Source organism: Amblyraja radiata, chromosome 25 (assembly GCF_010909765.2).
Source record: "Amblyraja radiata isolate CabotCenter1 chromosome 25, sAmbRad1.1.pri, whole genome shotgun sequence".
Taxonomy (NCBI): Eukaryota; Metazoa; Chordata; class Chondrichthyes; order Rajiformes; family Rajidae; genus Amblyraja; species Amblyraja radiata.
Window position 1 is genome coordinate 31983019 of NC_045980.1, and position 17296 is coordinate 32000314.

At 39.7% G+C, this 17296-nt stretch overlaps 1 protein-coding gene across 1 annotated transcript in view; it reads left to right on the forward strand.

Annotated features, from left to right (window-relative positions):
• dao (D-amino acid oxidase) overlaps nucleotides 1-17296 on the forward strand; it is a 29317-nt gene that overhangs the window by 9703 nt on the left and 2318 nt on the right. The window contains exons 2-10 of the mRNA XM_033043749.1: nucleotides 8-231; nucleotides 2749-2863; nucleotides 8314-8390; nucleotides 10086-10151; nucleotides 11558-11612; nucleotides 11744-11845; nucleotides 14834-14916; nucleotides 16140-16257; nucleotides 16388-16486. Of these exons, the coding sequence (XP_032899640.1) occupies nucleotides 8-231; nucleotides 2749-2863; nucleotides 8314-8390; nucleotides 10086-10151; nucleotides 11558-11612; nucleotides 11744-11845; nucleotides 14834-14916; nucleotides 16140-16257; nucleotides 16388-16486 (939 nt within the window). The remainder of the gene's footprint in view (nucleotides 1-7; nucleotides 232-2748; nucleotides 2864-8313; nucleotides 8391-10085; nucleotides 10152-11557; nucleotides 11613-11743; nucleotides 11846-14833; nucleotides 14917-16139; nucleotides 16258-16387; nucleotides 16487-17296) is intronic.

The window sequence follows — 17296 nt, forward strand, 5'->3', positions numbered from 1 at the left end:
TTTTCAGGAATTAGTTGGACAACATTGCAGGACAGAAATGCGTGTTGCTGTGATTGGAGCTGGAGTAATTGGTTTATCTTCAGCTCAATGCATCATTAATCGATTTCAACCCACAGTCAAGCCATTAACTGTCATCGTTTATGCAGATACTTTTACACCAGATACTACAAGTGATGGAGCTGCCGGGTTTTGGCAGCCATATGTACTTGACGAAGGGAAGCCGGAGGAAGTGTAAGAAAAATCTTTTTTGAAATTATAAATAGATATAAAATTATACAACAAATTGCAATTGCATTTTTTTAAAGTATATACTATGTATGTATCTGACACTTTATGTTTTGCTTTCTTTTATTTCCTCTTCCTTCATTCTGAAAGTGCAGCCTTTCTAGCTCACGCTATCGTGTGCATGAGCAACTTTTTGACAGATTATTCTTCATCAGAGAACATAAATGGCAGATTTGGAAGATAAATGACAGATTATTGATTTGGAGGAGAACACAGGTGGCAGGACTAGTAAGTTTGCAGGAGACACAAAAATTGATAGCATAGTGAATAAAGTTGTCTAAGGTTACTGCAGGATATTGATTCATGGGGAGATCGGCAAAGGAATGGCATACGGAATTTAATTCAAACAAGTATGAAGTTATACTAGGACATACACGATGATTGGAAGGTCTCTGGGGATGTTGTTGAACAGGGTAACCTAAGAGTACAAATGCATAGTTAACTGAAAGTGGCAACAGGGTGATGGTGAAAACATACACACAAAGACCTGGAGTAAGTCAGCGGGACAGGCAGCATCTCTGGAGAGAAGGAATGGGTGACGTGTTTAAGAAGGAACTGCAGATGCTGGAAAATCGAAGATAGACAAAAGTGCTGGAGAAACTCAGCGGGTGCAGCAGCATCTATGGAGCGAAGGAAATAGGCAACGTTTCGGGCCGAAACCCTTCTTTAGATTGGTTAGGGATAAGCGAAACAAGGGATGTAGACGATGATGTGGAGAGATAAAGAACAATGAATGAAAGATAACAAAAAAAGTAACGATGATAAACGAAACAGGCCATTGTCAGCTGTTTGTAGGGTGAAAATGAGAAGTTAGTGCTACTTGGGTGGGAGAGGAAATGAGAAGCTAGTGCGACTTGGAAGTTGGCATTCTTGCCTTCACCAGCCAAGGTATTGAGTACAAAAGTTGGGTCGTCATCTTATAGTTGTACAAAACATTGGTGAGGCCTCTTGAAGTATTATGTGCAGTTCTACTCACCACACTACAGGAAGGGTGTTAAGCTAGAGAGGGTGCAAAAAGATTAGTAAAATTGTTGCCTGGATTGGATGGCTTACGGTATAGGAGAGTTTGGATAAGATGAGATTGTTTTCCTTGGAGTGACGTTGTCTGAGAGGTGACATGATAAATATATATTAAATTACAAGAGGCTTAGATAAGGTTGACTGCCAGAGTCTATTTCCCATGGTATGCAAGAAAACATGGCACAGTCTTTTTCCCTACCACAGGAATTGGCCTCTGGCTACCTGCCCCAGAGGGCCTAGTTTTAAAGTGAGAGGGAGGAAGTTCAAAGGGGATCTGAGGGGTAAATCTTTCACACAAAGGGTAGTTAGTTTGGGTTGTAGTGGAGGTGGTAGCGACAACAACAGTAACAAAAATGTAAGTGTCATTTGGAGAGGCACATGATGAGCAAGGCATAGAGCAATAGGGAATTAATGCTGGCAATTGAGATTAATATAGATAGGTATGATCTCCAGCATAGAATATGGGGTGGGAGATTGCATCCTTCACGTGGTCCGCCCTGTTTCGACGAATGCAATCAACCTGGCGTGCACAATCAAATAAGATCAAATAGAACAAGTTGTCCTACAAGTTTAGGCTGTGCACGCCATACGCAAGAAGAAGAAGCATAGAATATGGTGGGCCAGTGGACCGGTTTTTATTCTATACAACCTAATGATTCTATTATTTGATTACGATGCATATCATTACCAGATTTGATACTTATCTAGCCTTTCTAGCAGAAAGTCCCCACAGTGATCAGGAACATGAAGTCTGGTTCATTTTTATTACATTACAAGTTCCGTAGCTCAGAATAACTACAGAACTTGTAATACTTCCCAATTTAAAACAAATTGCCAAGATATGAGCCAGTACCTTATGTCATTTGGAAGGGACCATTTTTTATACTATCATTTTTTATACAGCCAAGCATCACTGGTTCTGTAAATAGCTATCAGGCACAATTTAATTACCTCCAAAAAGGCCTGTGATTTGAAAGTAGTTATGATAAAAGCATGAATTTCAACAAGCACAGGGCTTTTTATTATGCTAATGTGATTCTGCTTCAAGCTTCTCAATGTGGATATTGTATGGCCCGTGTCTGGTTCCCATTACATTTGCATAATCAAACCAAGAAATCTTGAATGTAATAAAATCAAATGTGTCCTATAGTGCATTGCTACATTACTGTGTGGTACTGGCTTATGGGTTCTAAAGTCCTTTTGAGAAATTTTACACTAGTTAAGTATTATATATATTAAGTGAGAGTGGATAGACTTCTTCTTTCCACTTATGCATTACCAATTTCTCCAGCCCATAGAACTTCTAATAATAATGCTTGGAGTAATGTAGGTAATATTTACTTCAAAGAATTCCCAGTTATTTCTGCAGATTAGGAAATATTTGTGATAATGCTTAAATTGAGCAATACATTATGTCATTTTTTAAATGTATTTTAACTGCAGTAAGTGGAACAAAGAAACATTTGATTACCTACTGAGTTATATGAATTCCTCTGATGCAAATGAGATGGGATTGTTTTTACAGTCTGGGTACAACATCTTCAAAGAACCAGTGCCGGTAAGTGTTTGTCTTGGGTATGATCATGTTTAAAGTGACAGTTTAGTGCCCATAATAATTAGGCTGGCACAATGGGATTTGATCAAGACTCTGTACAGTTGAAGCTTCAATTCCCCTTGTTTATCCACTTTGTGTTTTTTTGTAAATGTTGCTTCCAGTCTCACAAGTAACTGCCTTCTAATTTAGTGTTATCTGCAAACACAATGAGAACATCGCCCATACCTTCTGGAAAATCAAGATTTTACAGGGATAAAAACAATAAAATACTAAGCTGAAAATATAAAACCTAGTTATTGTCTGACTTTTTGTCCTATTAAAGTGAAGTGAGTGTTTTCTCATCGCATTACAGTAAAGCTCTCTTAATCCTACTGGCTCAGGGCTCTGGTGAAGCCAGACTGGCAGCATTTCCAGATTATTGGATGTTATTAAGACCCCAAAAGACTTTTAAATCATCTTAATTTTAGAAATTATATACAATAATATAATACATTTTCCAGTGAACCTTTGAGCATGGGAAATGGGGCACTGGAGAGTTTCAGTAGAGTGTGAGTAACTGAGCGTGAGTAACTGGTGATGTCAAGAGAGATAGAAAATAGGGTCCCGATAAACCAAATGCTAATCCATTGGGATTTGTGAATAATGGGATAGCAGATTACTTTAGTTGGTTTGCATTCATTTAAAATGAAATGAGGAGGCTGTATTATTTCACACCAAGAAAGGGTTATGGAAAACATGGGCTTGAAGGATCACAAAATCAAGGAACAATTATATAAAATAATGAGAGATATAGAGTATCAGAAGCTTTTCCCCAGGGTATAAATGTCATAGGTCAGAGGGCATAGCTGTACGGTAAGGGAGGCAAAGTTTAAAGGAGATGTGTGCAGCAATTTTTTTAATGCAGAAGGTGGTGGTTGCCTGGATGGTGAAAGCAGATACGATAGTGGTATTATAGAGGCTTATAGATATGGATGTCCTCATGAATATGCTGCAAATGGAGGGATATGAAACATGTGCAGGCAGTGGAGATTAGTTTATCTTGGCAGAACACACGTGTGGGCCGAAGGGCCTGTACTTTACTTGTCTACGTTCTAAATGATCTTCAGTTCCAAGAGGTTGCTGTGCACAGACTTGTTTCTGCCTGCTTCTGAATGAGTTAACTTTCATTACTATATTTGTCCTGGAATAATACCAACATGAACATAAACATAATTATTCTGATTAGTGATTTATTGAGTTTTGCAATAAAAATATTTAATTTGGTTATCAACCCTGTCTTTTATACCTTTCTTGATTCAGTATTTAGTATAAGGTGATATAAGCAATTATTTACCAGGTTGATAATATACAGTGTCCCCCATAATGTTTGTGACAGACACGTCATTCATTTATTTGCCTCTGTGCTCCACAATTGGAGATTTGTAATAGAAAAAAAATCACTTGTGGTTAAAGTGCACATTGTCAGATTTTAATAAAGGCTATTTTTATACATTTTGGTTTCACCATGTCAAAATTGCAGCAGTGTTTATACATAGTCCCCCCAATTCAGGGCACCATAATGTTTGGGACACATGGCTTCACAGGTGTTTGTAATTGCTCAGGTGTGTTTAAATGCCTCAATGCAGGTATAAGAGAGTTCTCAGCACCTAGTCTTTCCTCCAATCTTTCCATCACCTTTGGAAACTTTTATTGCTGTTTATTAACATGAGGACCAAAGTTGTGCCAATGAAAGTCAAAGAAGCCATTATGAGTGAGGAACAAGAATAAAACTGTTACATCATCATCAGCCAAACTTTAGGCTTACCAAAATCAACTGTTTGGAACATCATGAAGAAGAAATCGCAAAGGGACTGGCAGGCCAAGGAAGACCTCCACAGCCGATGACAGAAGAATTCTCTTAGAAAGAAAAATCCCCAAACACCTGTCCGACAGATCAGAAACACGCTTCAGGAATCAGGTGTGGATTTGTCAATGACCACTGTCCGCAGAAAACTTCATGAACAGAAATACAGAGGCTACACTGCACGATGCAAACCACTGGTTAGCTGCAAAAATAGGATGGCCAGGTTACAGTTTGTTAAGAAGTACTTAAAAGAGCAACCACAGTTCTGGAAAAAGGTCTTGTGGATAGATGAGAAGAAGATTAACTTATATCAGAGTGATGGCAAGAGCAAAGTATGGAGGAGAGAAGGAACTGACCAAGATCCAAAGCATACCACCTCATCTCTGAAACACGTTGGTGGGGGTGTTATGTCCAGGGCATGTATGGCTGCTTAAGGTACTGGCTCTTTTATCTTCATCGATGATGCAACTGCTGATGGTAGTAGCATAGTGAATTCTGAAGTGTATAGACCCATCCTATCTGCTCAAGTTCAAACAAATGCCTCAAAACTCATTGGCCGGCGGTTCATTCTACAGCAAGACAATGATCCCAAACATACTGCTAAAGCAACAAAGGAGTTTTTCAAAGCTTAAAAATGGTCAATTCTTGAGTGGCCAAGTCAATCACCAAGTCAAATCTGAAGGGGACTAGCCTCCAAAACAAGCATAAGCTAAAGATGGCTGCAATACCAGAGAAGACACTGAGCAACTGGTGATGTCCATGAATCGCAGACTTCAAGCAGTCATTGCATGCAAAGGATATGCAACAAAATACTGAACATGACTGCTTTAATTTACGTAACATTGCTGTGTCACAAATATTATGGAGCCCTGAAATGGGGGGACTATGTACAAACACTGCATTAATTTCTCATGGTGAAACCAAAATGTATAAAAATGGCCTTTATTAATAGACAATAGGTGCAGGAGTAGGCCATTTGGCCCTTCGAGCCAGCACCGCCATTCAATGTGATCATGGCTGATCATCCCCAATCAGTACCCCGTTCCTGCCTTCTCCCCATATCCCCTGACTCCGCTAGTTTTAAGAGCCCTATCTAGCTCCCTCTTGAAAGCATCCAGAGAACCTGCCTCCAGCGCCCTCTGAGGCAGAGAATTCTACAGACTCACCACTCTCTGTGAGAAAAAGTGTTTCCTCGTCTATGTTCTAAATGGCTTACTCCTTATTCTTAAACTGTGGCCCCTGGTTCTGGACTCCCCCAACATCGGGAACATGTTTCCTGCCTCTAGTGTGTCCAAGCCCTTAATAATCTTATATGTTTCAATGAGATACCCTCTCATCCTTCTAAACTCTGGAGTGTACAAGCCCAGCTGCTCCATTCTCTCAGCATATGACAGTCCCGCCATCCCGGGAACTAACCTTGTAAACCTACGCTGCACTCCCTCAACACCAAGAATGCCCTTCCTCAAATTAGGGGACCAAAACTACACACATACTCCAGGTGTGGTCTCACTAGGGCTCTGTACAACTGCAGAAGGACCTCTTTGCTCCTATATTCGATTCCTCTTGTTATAAAGGCCAACATGCCATTTGCTTTCTTCACTGCCTGCTTACTTTCAAAGACTGATGTACAAGGACCCCCAGATCCCATTGTACTTCCCCCTTTCCCAACTTGACGCCATTTGGATAGTAATCTGCCTTCCTGTTTTTGCTACCAAAGTGGATAACCTCACATTTATCCGCATTAAACTTCATCTGCCATGCATCTGCCCACACCCCCAACCTGTCCAAGTCACCCTGCATTCTCATAGCATCCTCCTCACAGTTCACACTGCCACCCAGCTTTGTGTCATTAAAATCTGACAATGTGCACTTTAACTACATTTGATTTTTTCTATTACAAATCTCAAATTGTGGAGTACAGAGGCAAATAAATAAATGATGGGTCTTTGTCTCAAGAATTATGGAGGGCACTGTAGATACTTTGGGAATCACATCTGATTCTTTAAGTTGTTAAGATGGAGCAAACAAAAATCATCCAAATGTTTGTGCTGTAAGTTCAAGTTCAAGTGAGTTTATTGTCATGTGTCCCTGTATAGGACAATGAAATTCTTGCTTTGCTTAAGCACACAGAAAATAGTAGGCATTTACTACAAAACAGATAAATGTGTCCATATACCATGATATAAATATATACACACATGAATAAATAAACTGGTAAAGTGCAAATAACAGAAAGTGGTTGTTAATAATCAGAGTTTTGTCTGAGCCAGGTTTAATAGCCTGATGATGGCTGAGGGGAAGTAGCTATTCCTGAACCTGGTTGTTGCAGTCTTCAGGCTCCTGTACCTTCTACCTGAAGGTAGCAGGGAGATGAGTGTGTGGCCAGGATGGTGTGGGTCTTTGATGATACTGCCAGCCTTTTTGAGGCAGCGACTGCGATAAATCCCCTCGATGGAAGGAAGGTCAGAGCTGATGATGGACTGGGCAGTGTTTACTACTTTTTGTAGTCTTTTCCTCTCCAGGGCGCTCAAATTGCCGAACCAAGCCACAATGCAACCGGTCAGCATGCTCTCGATTGTGCACCTGTAGAAGTCAGAGAGAGTCTTCCTTGACAATCCGACTCTCCGTAATCTTCTCAGGAAGTAGAGGCGCTGATGAGCTTTTTTGATAATTGCGTTAGTGTTCTCGGACCAGGAAAGATCTTCAGAGATGTGCACGCCCAGGAATTTGAAGTTCTTGACCCTTTCAATCATCGACCCGTTGATATAAATGGGGCTGTGGTAATCTGCTAAGAAATTCTGAAAAGATAATCTGCTAAGAAATTCATTCTGTTCTTATGAATGGATCAACATTTGATGACTTAATGTGATAATCTGCTGATAATTTAACTGACAGTGTCATTTATTTTTAATGTATTAATATATTTGCAAAAGAAACAAGCAGAGTAATTTAATATTGACATACAAGTATTAATAATTTCATCAATAATTAATGAAGTTTGATGTTTGCACCTTGAATACATTGGCCAAAATCAAAAAGAGATATCTGGTGTGACTACATCAAGATTGCTGAAAACTCCCAGCAAATATTCAAGAAATGTACATTATCAGATCACTCTAATTATGAACATACATTTGAATGACAGACAATAAACAATAGGCGCAGGAGTAGGCCATTCGGCCCTTCGAGCCAGTATCGCCATTCACTGTGATCGTGGCTGATCGTCCACAATCAGTACCCCCCCGTTCCTGCCTTCTCCCCATATCCCCTGACTTCACTATTTTTAAGAGTTCTATCTAACTCTCTCTTGAAAGCATCCAGAGAATTGGCCTCCAGAATTGCCTTCTGAGACAGAGAATTCTGAGACATACTTCAAACTGATTATAATTTACCTAGTCCTGTTTGGGTTAGTTAATGGAATGGACATTCTGATGATAAATAGCACTACGTGTTTCAGAAGCGGTAGACAGATCACTGACTAATACGATGTTGTCATATTATCAATGTTAATTTGATGTGTAGTTGAGATTTGTAGCAGTGAAAATCAAGAAAAATAACTTTTAAGAGTCTGAGAAATATGCAAATAACTTTCTTTCATTCTTCTTCTTAGGACCCATCCTGGAAAGATGCTGTTTTGGGATTTAGACACTTGACAACAAAGGAACTCAAACTGTTTCCTGGATTTAGGTATTTTTAGCACCAAAGTTTCTGAACCAAGATCCTCACAGACAGGGGTCTCACATTTGGCTCTGTTCCTGGAATGTAGAAATTCAATCCAGATTTAAAATGTTCCGTAACTAAACTTGGCTATTAGTGCACACTTAAAGGAAATATTTCTGGCCACAAATGACCAGCATGGAATGTTAAAATTGTTACATTAATCTGCATAAGTGCCATGAATCAGTTTTTATACAGTCAAGGTTATCATGAAATTAAAACTGGTTGACAGGGAGACGGAATAAATTGAAGATTCTCGTGTGACAGGTGATGAATAATGGTGCACAGCATGGATCAGTACTTGGCCTCAGGTACTCACTATATACATTGATGATTTGAATGAAGGAAACAAATTCATATTTCTGAAATAAAGTGCTCAGCATCTGTGGAAAACAAAATAGAGATAACAAGTCTTGTCTGAGTCCCACCTTTACAATTGGGAAAGAGAGAAAACAGGTTAGTTTTGAGTGACAGGGCAGGTGAGGGGACGGATGGGTAGAACAAATTGAATATCTCTATGGTGAAAATATACACAGTGCTGGAGTAACTCATCGGGTCAGGCAGCATTTCTGGAGGAAAAGGAATGGTGACACTTCGGGTCAGGACCCTTCTTCAGATTTCAGACTAGCAGTCTGAAGAAGGGTACTTACGTGAAACGTCACCTATCCTTTTCCTCCAGAGATGCTGCCTGACCTGTTGAGTTACAATAACACTTAGTGTCTATCATTAGTATAAACTAGCATCTGCAGTTTTTTGTTCCTACATTTTATCTCTATGGTGAGACCAATTAGGTAAATGTGACAGGTAGAATCAATTATTCTTCTTTGTGTGTGTTACGGTTTGCTAACAGTAAGCAAGCCAGACTGTGCTAATAGAGAGAGGAAATAGTGAGCCAAAATTACTAGATTAGACAGATGGTTTGCAGAGAGGATGTTTTCTCTGACTGGTGAGGTGCTAGAATAACAATTCATAATCACAGGAAACAGAGGTGACTGAAGTGAGGACAAGTATGTTCACTTGGAGGACAGTCATCCTATGGAATTCCCTACCACAGAAAGTGTGAAAGCCAAATCATTGAATCTATTTCAGAGGGAAATAGATAGATTTCTTGGCACAAAAGTCATCAACCAGTATGGGAGGTATGGGCTTAGTATATTAAGAAAGTATCTGTCATGGTTGTATTGAATGGTGGCGGCTATAAGGGTCAAATGACCAACTCCTATTTTCTATGTAAATAACTATGACTATGTAAATAACAGCTGACTTTGGGAAAACATTTCCACAATATAGAGATCAGTTGCACCAGCTCTTGTCTGAACTTGAACCTGAAGGGCAGCCTACTTTTATACATGTATATTTGTATATATTTAGGGTTTCTCCATGGTTTTGCATCGAAGTCAACATAATTTTTTGAACAGAAAGCTTTCCTTTATCATCTTTCCTTTTTTTGAAAATATGTGCAAGTTTAGAGTCTTAGCCCAAACGCATCAATAAATGGTACTTTAACAAGCGTTAAACATCTGTGCTCTGTAATGTAAATTGAAAACTATATCTAAGTAATTTTTTTTGCATGGTTAGACTACATTGCTTCTTAAGCTTACACACTATTCAATCATCGCAACAGACAAGAGATCAGTTTTTCATTTAGCTTCCTTTGTTTTTCAGCTATGGTTGGTTTAATACTACACTGATGTTGGAGGGGAAAAGCTACCTGCCATGGATGATGGCAAAGTAAGCTATGACATTTTAAAAACCCTGCTCAGATTTTGTTTGCCGCAGATGGTTGAGGTTGTGTGTTTAGGATGGTGCTAGTGTGCGGGGATCGCTGGTCGGCGTGGACTTGGTGGACCAAAGGGCCTGTTTCCACACTGTATCTCTAAACTAAACTAAACGTTGTGTCTTTTTTTGCAAACCAGCGTCTGTAGTTACTTGTTTCGTGGATTCAGAATTGTTCTGCCTGTGTTTAAGAAGGAACTGCAGATGCTGGAAAATCGAAGGTAGACAAAAGTGCTGGAGAAACTCAGCGGGTGCAGCAGCATCTATGGAGCGAAGGAAATAGGCAACGTTTCGGGCCGAAACCCTTCTTCAGACTGATGGAGGGTGTGGGTGGGGGCGGAGAGAAGAAAGGAAAAAGGAAGAGGAGGAGCCCGAGGGCTGAGGGAGAGCTGAGAAGGGGAGGAGACAGCAAGGGCTACCGGAAATTGGAGAATTCAATGTTTATGCCACTAGGGTGCAGACTGCCCAAGCGGAATATGAGGTGCTGCTCCTCCAATTTCCAGTGGTGCTCACTCCAGTGGTGCCCATGGAGGAGGCCCAGGACAGAGAGGTTGGATTTGGAATGGGAGGGGGAGTTAAAGTGCTGAGCCACCGGGAGATCAGGTTGGTTAATGCGGACTGAGTAGAGGTGTTCGGCGAAACGAACGCCAAGCCTACGCTTGGTCTCACCAATGTAGATCAGCTGACATCTAGAGCAGCGGATGCAATAGATGAGGTTGGAGGAGATGCAGTTGAACATCTGTCGCACCTGGAACGACTACTTGGGTCGTTGAATGGAGTCGAGGGGGGAGGTAAAGTGACAAGTGTAGCATCTTGCGGTTGCAAGGGAAAGTGCCTGGGGAGGGGGTGGTGCGGGAGGGAAGGGAAGAATTGACAAGGGAGTTACAGAGGGAGCGGTCTTTGCGGAAAGCAGACGGGGGGAGATGGGAAGATGTGGCGAGTGGTGGGGTCACGTTGGAGGTGGCGAAAATGACAGAGGACTATTTGTTGTATGTGACGGCTAGTGGGGTGAAAGGTGAGGACTAGGGGGACTCTGCCCTTGTTACGAGTGGGGGGATGGGGAGAGAGAACCATGTTGCAGGGTATGGAAGAGACCCTGGTGCAAGCCTCATCTATAGTAGGGGAGGGGAACCCCCGTTCCCTGAAGAATGAGGACATTTCAGATGTTCTGCCCGTGTTCAGCCCAAATGTGTTGTGTGAACTATCTGTGGTGCAGTGCCTCCACAATGCTTTTCCTTTTGGGGTCCATTGCAGCTCAGTAGCGTTGCATGAAGAGGAAAATGTTAAATAATGGTGTAGATGATTAATGAAAATATAGATTTTAGTAACAAACTTTACATTTATCTTTCCTTACATTTAAGGTTAAAAGAATGTGGGGTCAAGTTTGTTGAAAAGAAAATTTCTTCTTTCCAAGAGGTACTGTTACCTAATTTTGATGCTTGTAAATAATTCTCATTATCTTAAAATGTTTTTCTGTCCAGCCTTTGTTTTTATGGATGTAGATATGTTCGAGAATATATTTTGTTTAATGCTTCTCACCACAATAGTTAGGTCCATTCTTTGATGTGATTGTGAACTGTACGGGCATCCGAGCTCAAGAGCTGCAGCCAGACCCAGAGTTGAAGTCTGCTCGAGGACAGATTATAAAGGTGACTATGTTTACTAAATACTCAGAGCTTGTAAGATACTAAGAGAGGAAATTTGCATTCTTCCTTCTCCATTTAATGAATTCTTCACAATATTTGCAAGATAGGTAGGACCATCCTTTACTTGGTTCTCTCTGGATATGATGCTTTAGTTGGTGTTATGAATTAAGATTTGAATGGTTGAATTCTAGGAATTTTTGCTATTATATATCATCAGCCAACAATATCTCTGCCCACAATATAAGCGCGATGGGAGTGACAATTTGCACTGCTCTGACAGGCAATCTGAAGACAATTGATGCAGGGAAACCTTGCGATCAAATGAATCTTTAAATTACTCTCTTTAGACTTCCTTTTCAGTTAATTAGACCAATCAACAATTATTGAATAAATTAGAATATTTTGTCTTTAAAATACAAACATAAAATTTGAAGCAGGAATTTGCTATACGGTTCCTCAAACCTGCTCTGGTATTTAATATGATAATTGATGATTTGACTTTGACCTCAACGATGTATTTGTGTCGACCTGCATTAATCTTTAGTCCCCTTATTTATAAAAAAACTCTTTTTAAGAGGAAGCATCTTCTCCACATTTATCCTATGGAGACCCTTCAGGGCCTTGTATATGTTAGTCGCTCTTCAAAAATCCAGCTGATAATGCCTAGACTGTGCTACTTTGACTTATAAGACATCCTGCTCATTCTAGACATTAGTCTAGTAAACCTTCTCTGAACTGCAAGCCTCATAATCATTCCCTAATTAAGTAGACCAATACTACACAATGTACTCCAGATGTGACCTCACTAATGCCCTATACTGTATAATTGAAACATATATTTTCTACTTTTGGATTCATTTCCCCGGGTGATAAATGATAACATTCTGTTAGCTTTCCTAATTACTTGCTGTAATTGAATTTTAGCCTCTTGCAAATTATGCTTTGGAAACCTAGATACCTCTGCATCTAAAGTCTGAGACTTCAGAATAGACAGTTTTACATTTTTAGACATTATACTCCCTATTGTCCGATCTTTGTGCTCACTCGCTTAACTTCTCTATATCTCCTTCTTGCTTCTACTTTCCTGCCAATGTTTGTGTCATCTACAATGTTATCAGATTTGGTACCTTCAGCCAAACCATTAATATAAATTGTAAAAAGTTGAGGCTCTGTCACTGATCCATGTCCTACCGAATGTTATACTGTACCACCCAGAAAATGACCCATTTATCCCCATTTACTCTTTTGCTACCAGTTTAAAACATAGGAAATTGAGAAGTAGCATTATCACTGCTAATGGACTTGCTAATTTGAAAAGTACAAAAGTCCATTGTGGAGTAGAACCAAGTTAAGAATACTTCGGAGTCAAATTATCTTACTCTGGAGATTTGATCAGCAACTTCCTGTCACAATTCGTGCTTTCATGAAACATATGCTGAAAGTATTTGTGATGACATTGTTCTTAATGCAAAATTATTTTGCAGCATTGCTAGGAAAAATTAGTTCATATGGTTCTGAAGTGCATTTGTATTTTGGGCACTGCCAATCCAACCATTTCTTAATAGCACTGCTTGTTCTGTAGTAGCATATTTTAGAGGAAACCTCTTTCAGCTGCTCTCGTTTGATGCTTGGAAATCGGCTCAGGTAGGTCCCGTTTACCTACTTGTTCTTCTCTGGCCCAACATAGTCCTGTGACTCTCACCCAACTCATCCAATGCAATTATAAAGAAGGCACACCAGCACCTCTACTTCCTGAGAAGATTACGGAGAGTCGGTATGTCAAGGAGGACTCTCTCAAACTTCTACAGGTGAACAGTAGAGAGCATACTGACTGGCTGCATCGTGGCTTGGTTCGGCAACTTGAACATTCAGGAGCGGGAAAAAATGCAGAAAGTTGTGACCACTGCCCAGTCCATCATCGGCTCTGACCTCCCCACCATCGAAGGGATCTATCGCAGTCGCTGCCTCAAAAAGGCAACCAACATCATCAAAGACCCACACCATCCTGGCCATATGCTCATCTCTCCGTTGCCATCGGGAAGAAGGTACAGGAGCTTGAAATCTGGAACATCCAGATTCAGGAACAGCTACTTCCCCACAGCCATCAGGCTATTAAACACAACATCAAACAAGCTCTGAACAACAACAGTCTATTATTACTATCGCACTTTATCTGTTTATTTATTGTGTATATATATACGGTCTATGGTATATAGGCACACTGATCTTTTATCTCTTGTTCTGTATTACGTTTACATATTCCGTTGTGCTGCAGCAAGCAATAATTTCATTGTCCTATCTGGGACACATGATAATAAAACTCTTGACTCTCTTGACTCTACACCACAACCAAATTCAACTTGCATGCTCTAGTTCAGTACATGCCAGCATCAAATATTTACTCCAACCCAAAAACCTTTCCTCCTTACCCCCGACTCAGGCTTGCTTGCTGTGAAATTGTGCAGCATGATAATCAAGCAGCATGTAACATTTGAACCGCATCCTTTTCTAATTTTTTTAAAGACAGGCCAATAGCTAAAATAGTAGATGCTGCACTGACTAATGAGCTTTCCATAAAGTCATAGAGAGGTACAGCGCAGAAATAGTTCCTTTGGTTCACCCAGTCCATGTTGACCATTAAGCATTCTTTCTTGACACTAATTCTTCCCTAACCCATTTTATTCTTTTCAACTTTTCATCAATCCCATCCCCCCACTTACCTCTACATTAGGAGCATTTTAGATTGGCCAGTTAAGCTTTTAGAACTGAAGAAAACCCATATGATCACAAGAATCAGGTAAAGAATGTGCAAACACCTCACAGAAAGCACTGAGGTCAGAAATGAACCTGAGTTGCTAGGCTGCGACTCAAACAGCCCCAGAGAATTTCTCGGGCAATGTTTCTAAAGTTTGTCGATGCTGTAAAATGGTTTTGAATGATTTAATATAGGAGTTATTTAATTTCTCACCCGTTATTTTTTTTTAAAATCAGGTTTATGCACCGTGGATGAAGCACTTTATTGTCTCTCATGATTTGAAAACTGGGATTTATTCTATGCCATACATTTTACCAGGGTAAGAATAATCAAAGCACCTGATTGCTGCAAAGGTAATCATGGTGAAGATTGATGATCAACATCTTTGGCTGATTGTAGAACATAAGAATGTTCCAATTATTCTTAAGCCTTGAGCTATCTGGAACTGTATCCCTAATGCCCCTGTCCCACTTAGGAATCCTGAACGGAAACCTCTGGAGACTTTGCGCCCCACCCGCAGGTAGTGGAAGTGGCACTACCTGCAACCTCCGGCAACCACCTTCAACTAGCATCGCAACCGGCTTCGACTAAAAAATTACCGATTTTTAAAACGGCAACATATTTTTAGTCGCGGCCGGTTTTGAATTTTTTGAAATAATCGCCGGAACATAGAAGAAGCGGAAACCACTTTCGACCATTAGGGAGACTGACAAAAACCTCCGGGAACCGCACGGAAACCTTGGGTGGGGCACAAAGTCTCCAGAGGTTTCTGTTCAGGTTTCCTAAGTGGGACAGGGGTATTACTCTTTCCTCTTGTGCTGCATTAAATTTGGTTGTAATCCTCTCTCCTTTCCCTCAGGCTCTGCTGCTTCACTTGTTTTATTTTATTCTGCTCTCTTTGTTGCTTATGTTAGAAAATAGACAATGATTAGAACATTTATTAACTGGCTATTATATTTGTAAATCCTTTAATTTAAAAACCTTCTGATTGCATGATTGTACAAGACAAAGTAATCTAATTCCCCCCGTTTTTGTTTCCCATCCACTTCATAGATATATGTGAGTTTGCATATATGTGATTTTTTTTTTTCTTATGTAATATATGTAATGTACCAAAGCAGCCAAGATCCCTCTACCTCTCCCATTCTGTCCTTGCGCATGGAGATTCATCAGTCCTCTGCATCATGCCTTTTCATGCAGAGTGAATGTATTCCAACAAATTGCTTTAGTGCTTCCTCACATAATAAGCTCTCTTATCAATGAAAATGTGGTTGGATTTGAGTCAGGATGGTACATATGAAATGTGTTTTTCCCTTTCTGAATGAATCATGTAAATGAAAAGGTAATTAAAAAAAGTTCTAACAAACTGGCAAGTTAATAACCAAGCAGGCTCCCATACCGGAGTCAGAAATGAATAAATGTGACGATTCCTCCGCATATGTTATTCTACAATGTATGTTGTGATAGTGATTGAAAAGTAAGTTTAGTGACGTTCAGCATCACGTTCAATGTAAATAATATGTCACTATTGTCTTGTTTCAGGAGCAAATTAGTAACCATGGGAGGAATCTTCCAACTTGGAAATTGGAGTGAGGAGAACAATCCCATAGACCACAACAATGTGTGGGAAGGTGGCTGCAAGCTTGTACCCAGTCTGAAGGTTGTTTCTAAAGATTTAATTCAATTTGAGAGGATAATAAAGAAAGCATCACCATACAAAATAAATTAGCAGTATATGCTGTAATATGGCAAGTAGTTGTTCATTTCTTAATAGTTAAAATTCTTTACAGAATGCCAAGATAGTAGAAGACTGGACTGGTCTTCGACCTGTCCGTAACAGAATTCGTTTGGAGCGACAGACCTTCAAATCAAGACCACAGACATTTGAGGTACAATGCCAACACAGAAATAATAACTTTCAAATGATAAAAATAAAATGAGGGAAAGAAAGTTACATAAAATTAATCATTTTCCCTCATTGACAGTTAAAGTTACATTTGGCTATTTTCTTCTTAACATTTCTTTAATTAGCTTACGTATAGCAGATGGTATAGTCCATCTTCTATTTGTTGTATCCACTGGAAAGCCTGAATCAATCATAATTTAATTCCTAATCTACTCATTCTAAATTTTCTTTAGCATTTCCGTTCTGGTAATAAAGTGTAAAGAAAGAACTTTCATTTTTATAGTGCCTTTCACTTTTTCAGGATGTCTCAGAGCAATTTACAGCTTCTGAATTTCTTCTGAATTGTTGGCAAAGCAGCCAATTTCTTAAACCGCAGACAGATAATTAGCCAGTTACTTTGTTCTAGGTGATGCTTGTTGTGGACTAGATGTTGGCTTAAATAACTGACAGCCCTTTTCCTTGGCTTACATCTGGGCTTAATTATGGTCCAAAATTCATCATTCGTTAACATCAATTTATTACAGTAGCTCAGATTTATACCTGCATTTCTCCTAAATTATTACAATGGGGATGGAAGACAACTATTATTTGTTTCTGCAAAAAACAGACCTGAGATTAGTTTCCTGCGTCTTGATATTTCTATGGTTAGGCCTTGGTTAACAGAGATTCTGCAGGAAAAACTACTGTGCCTTTCATACGCACAGAAAACAGTGTGAATTAAAATGGATCCTGAATAGCAAAGACTTTTTCGCTGTTAACCAATAGTAAAATTCACCTGAATAGCAAAGACTTT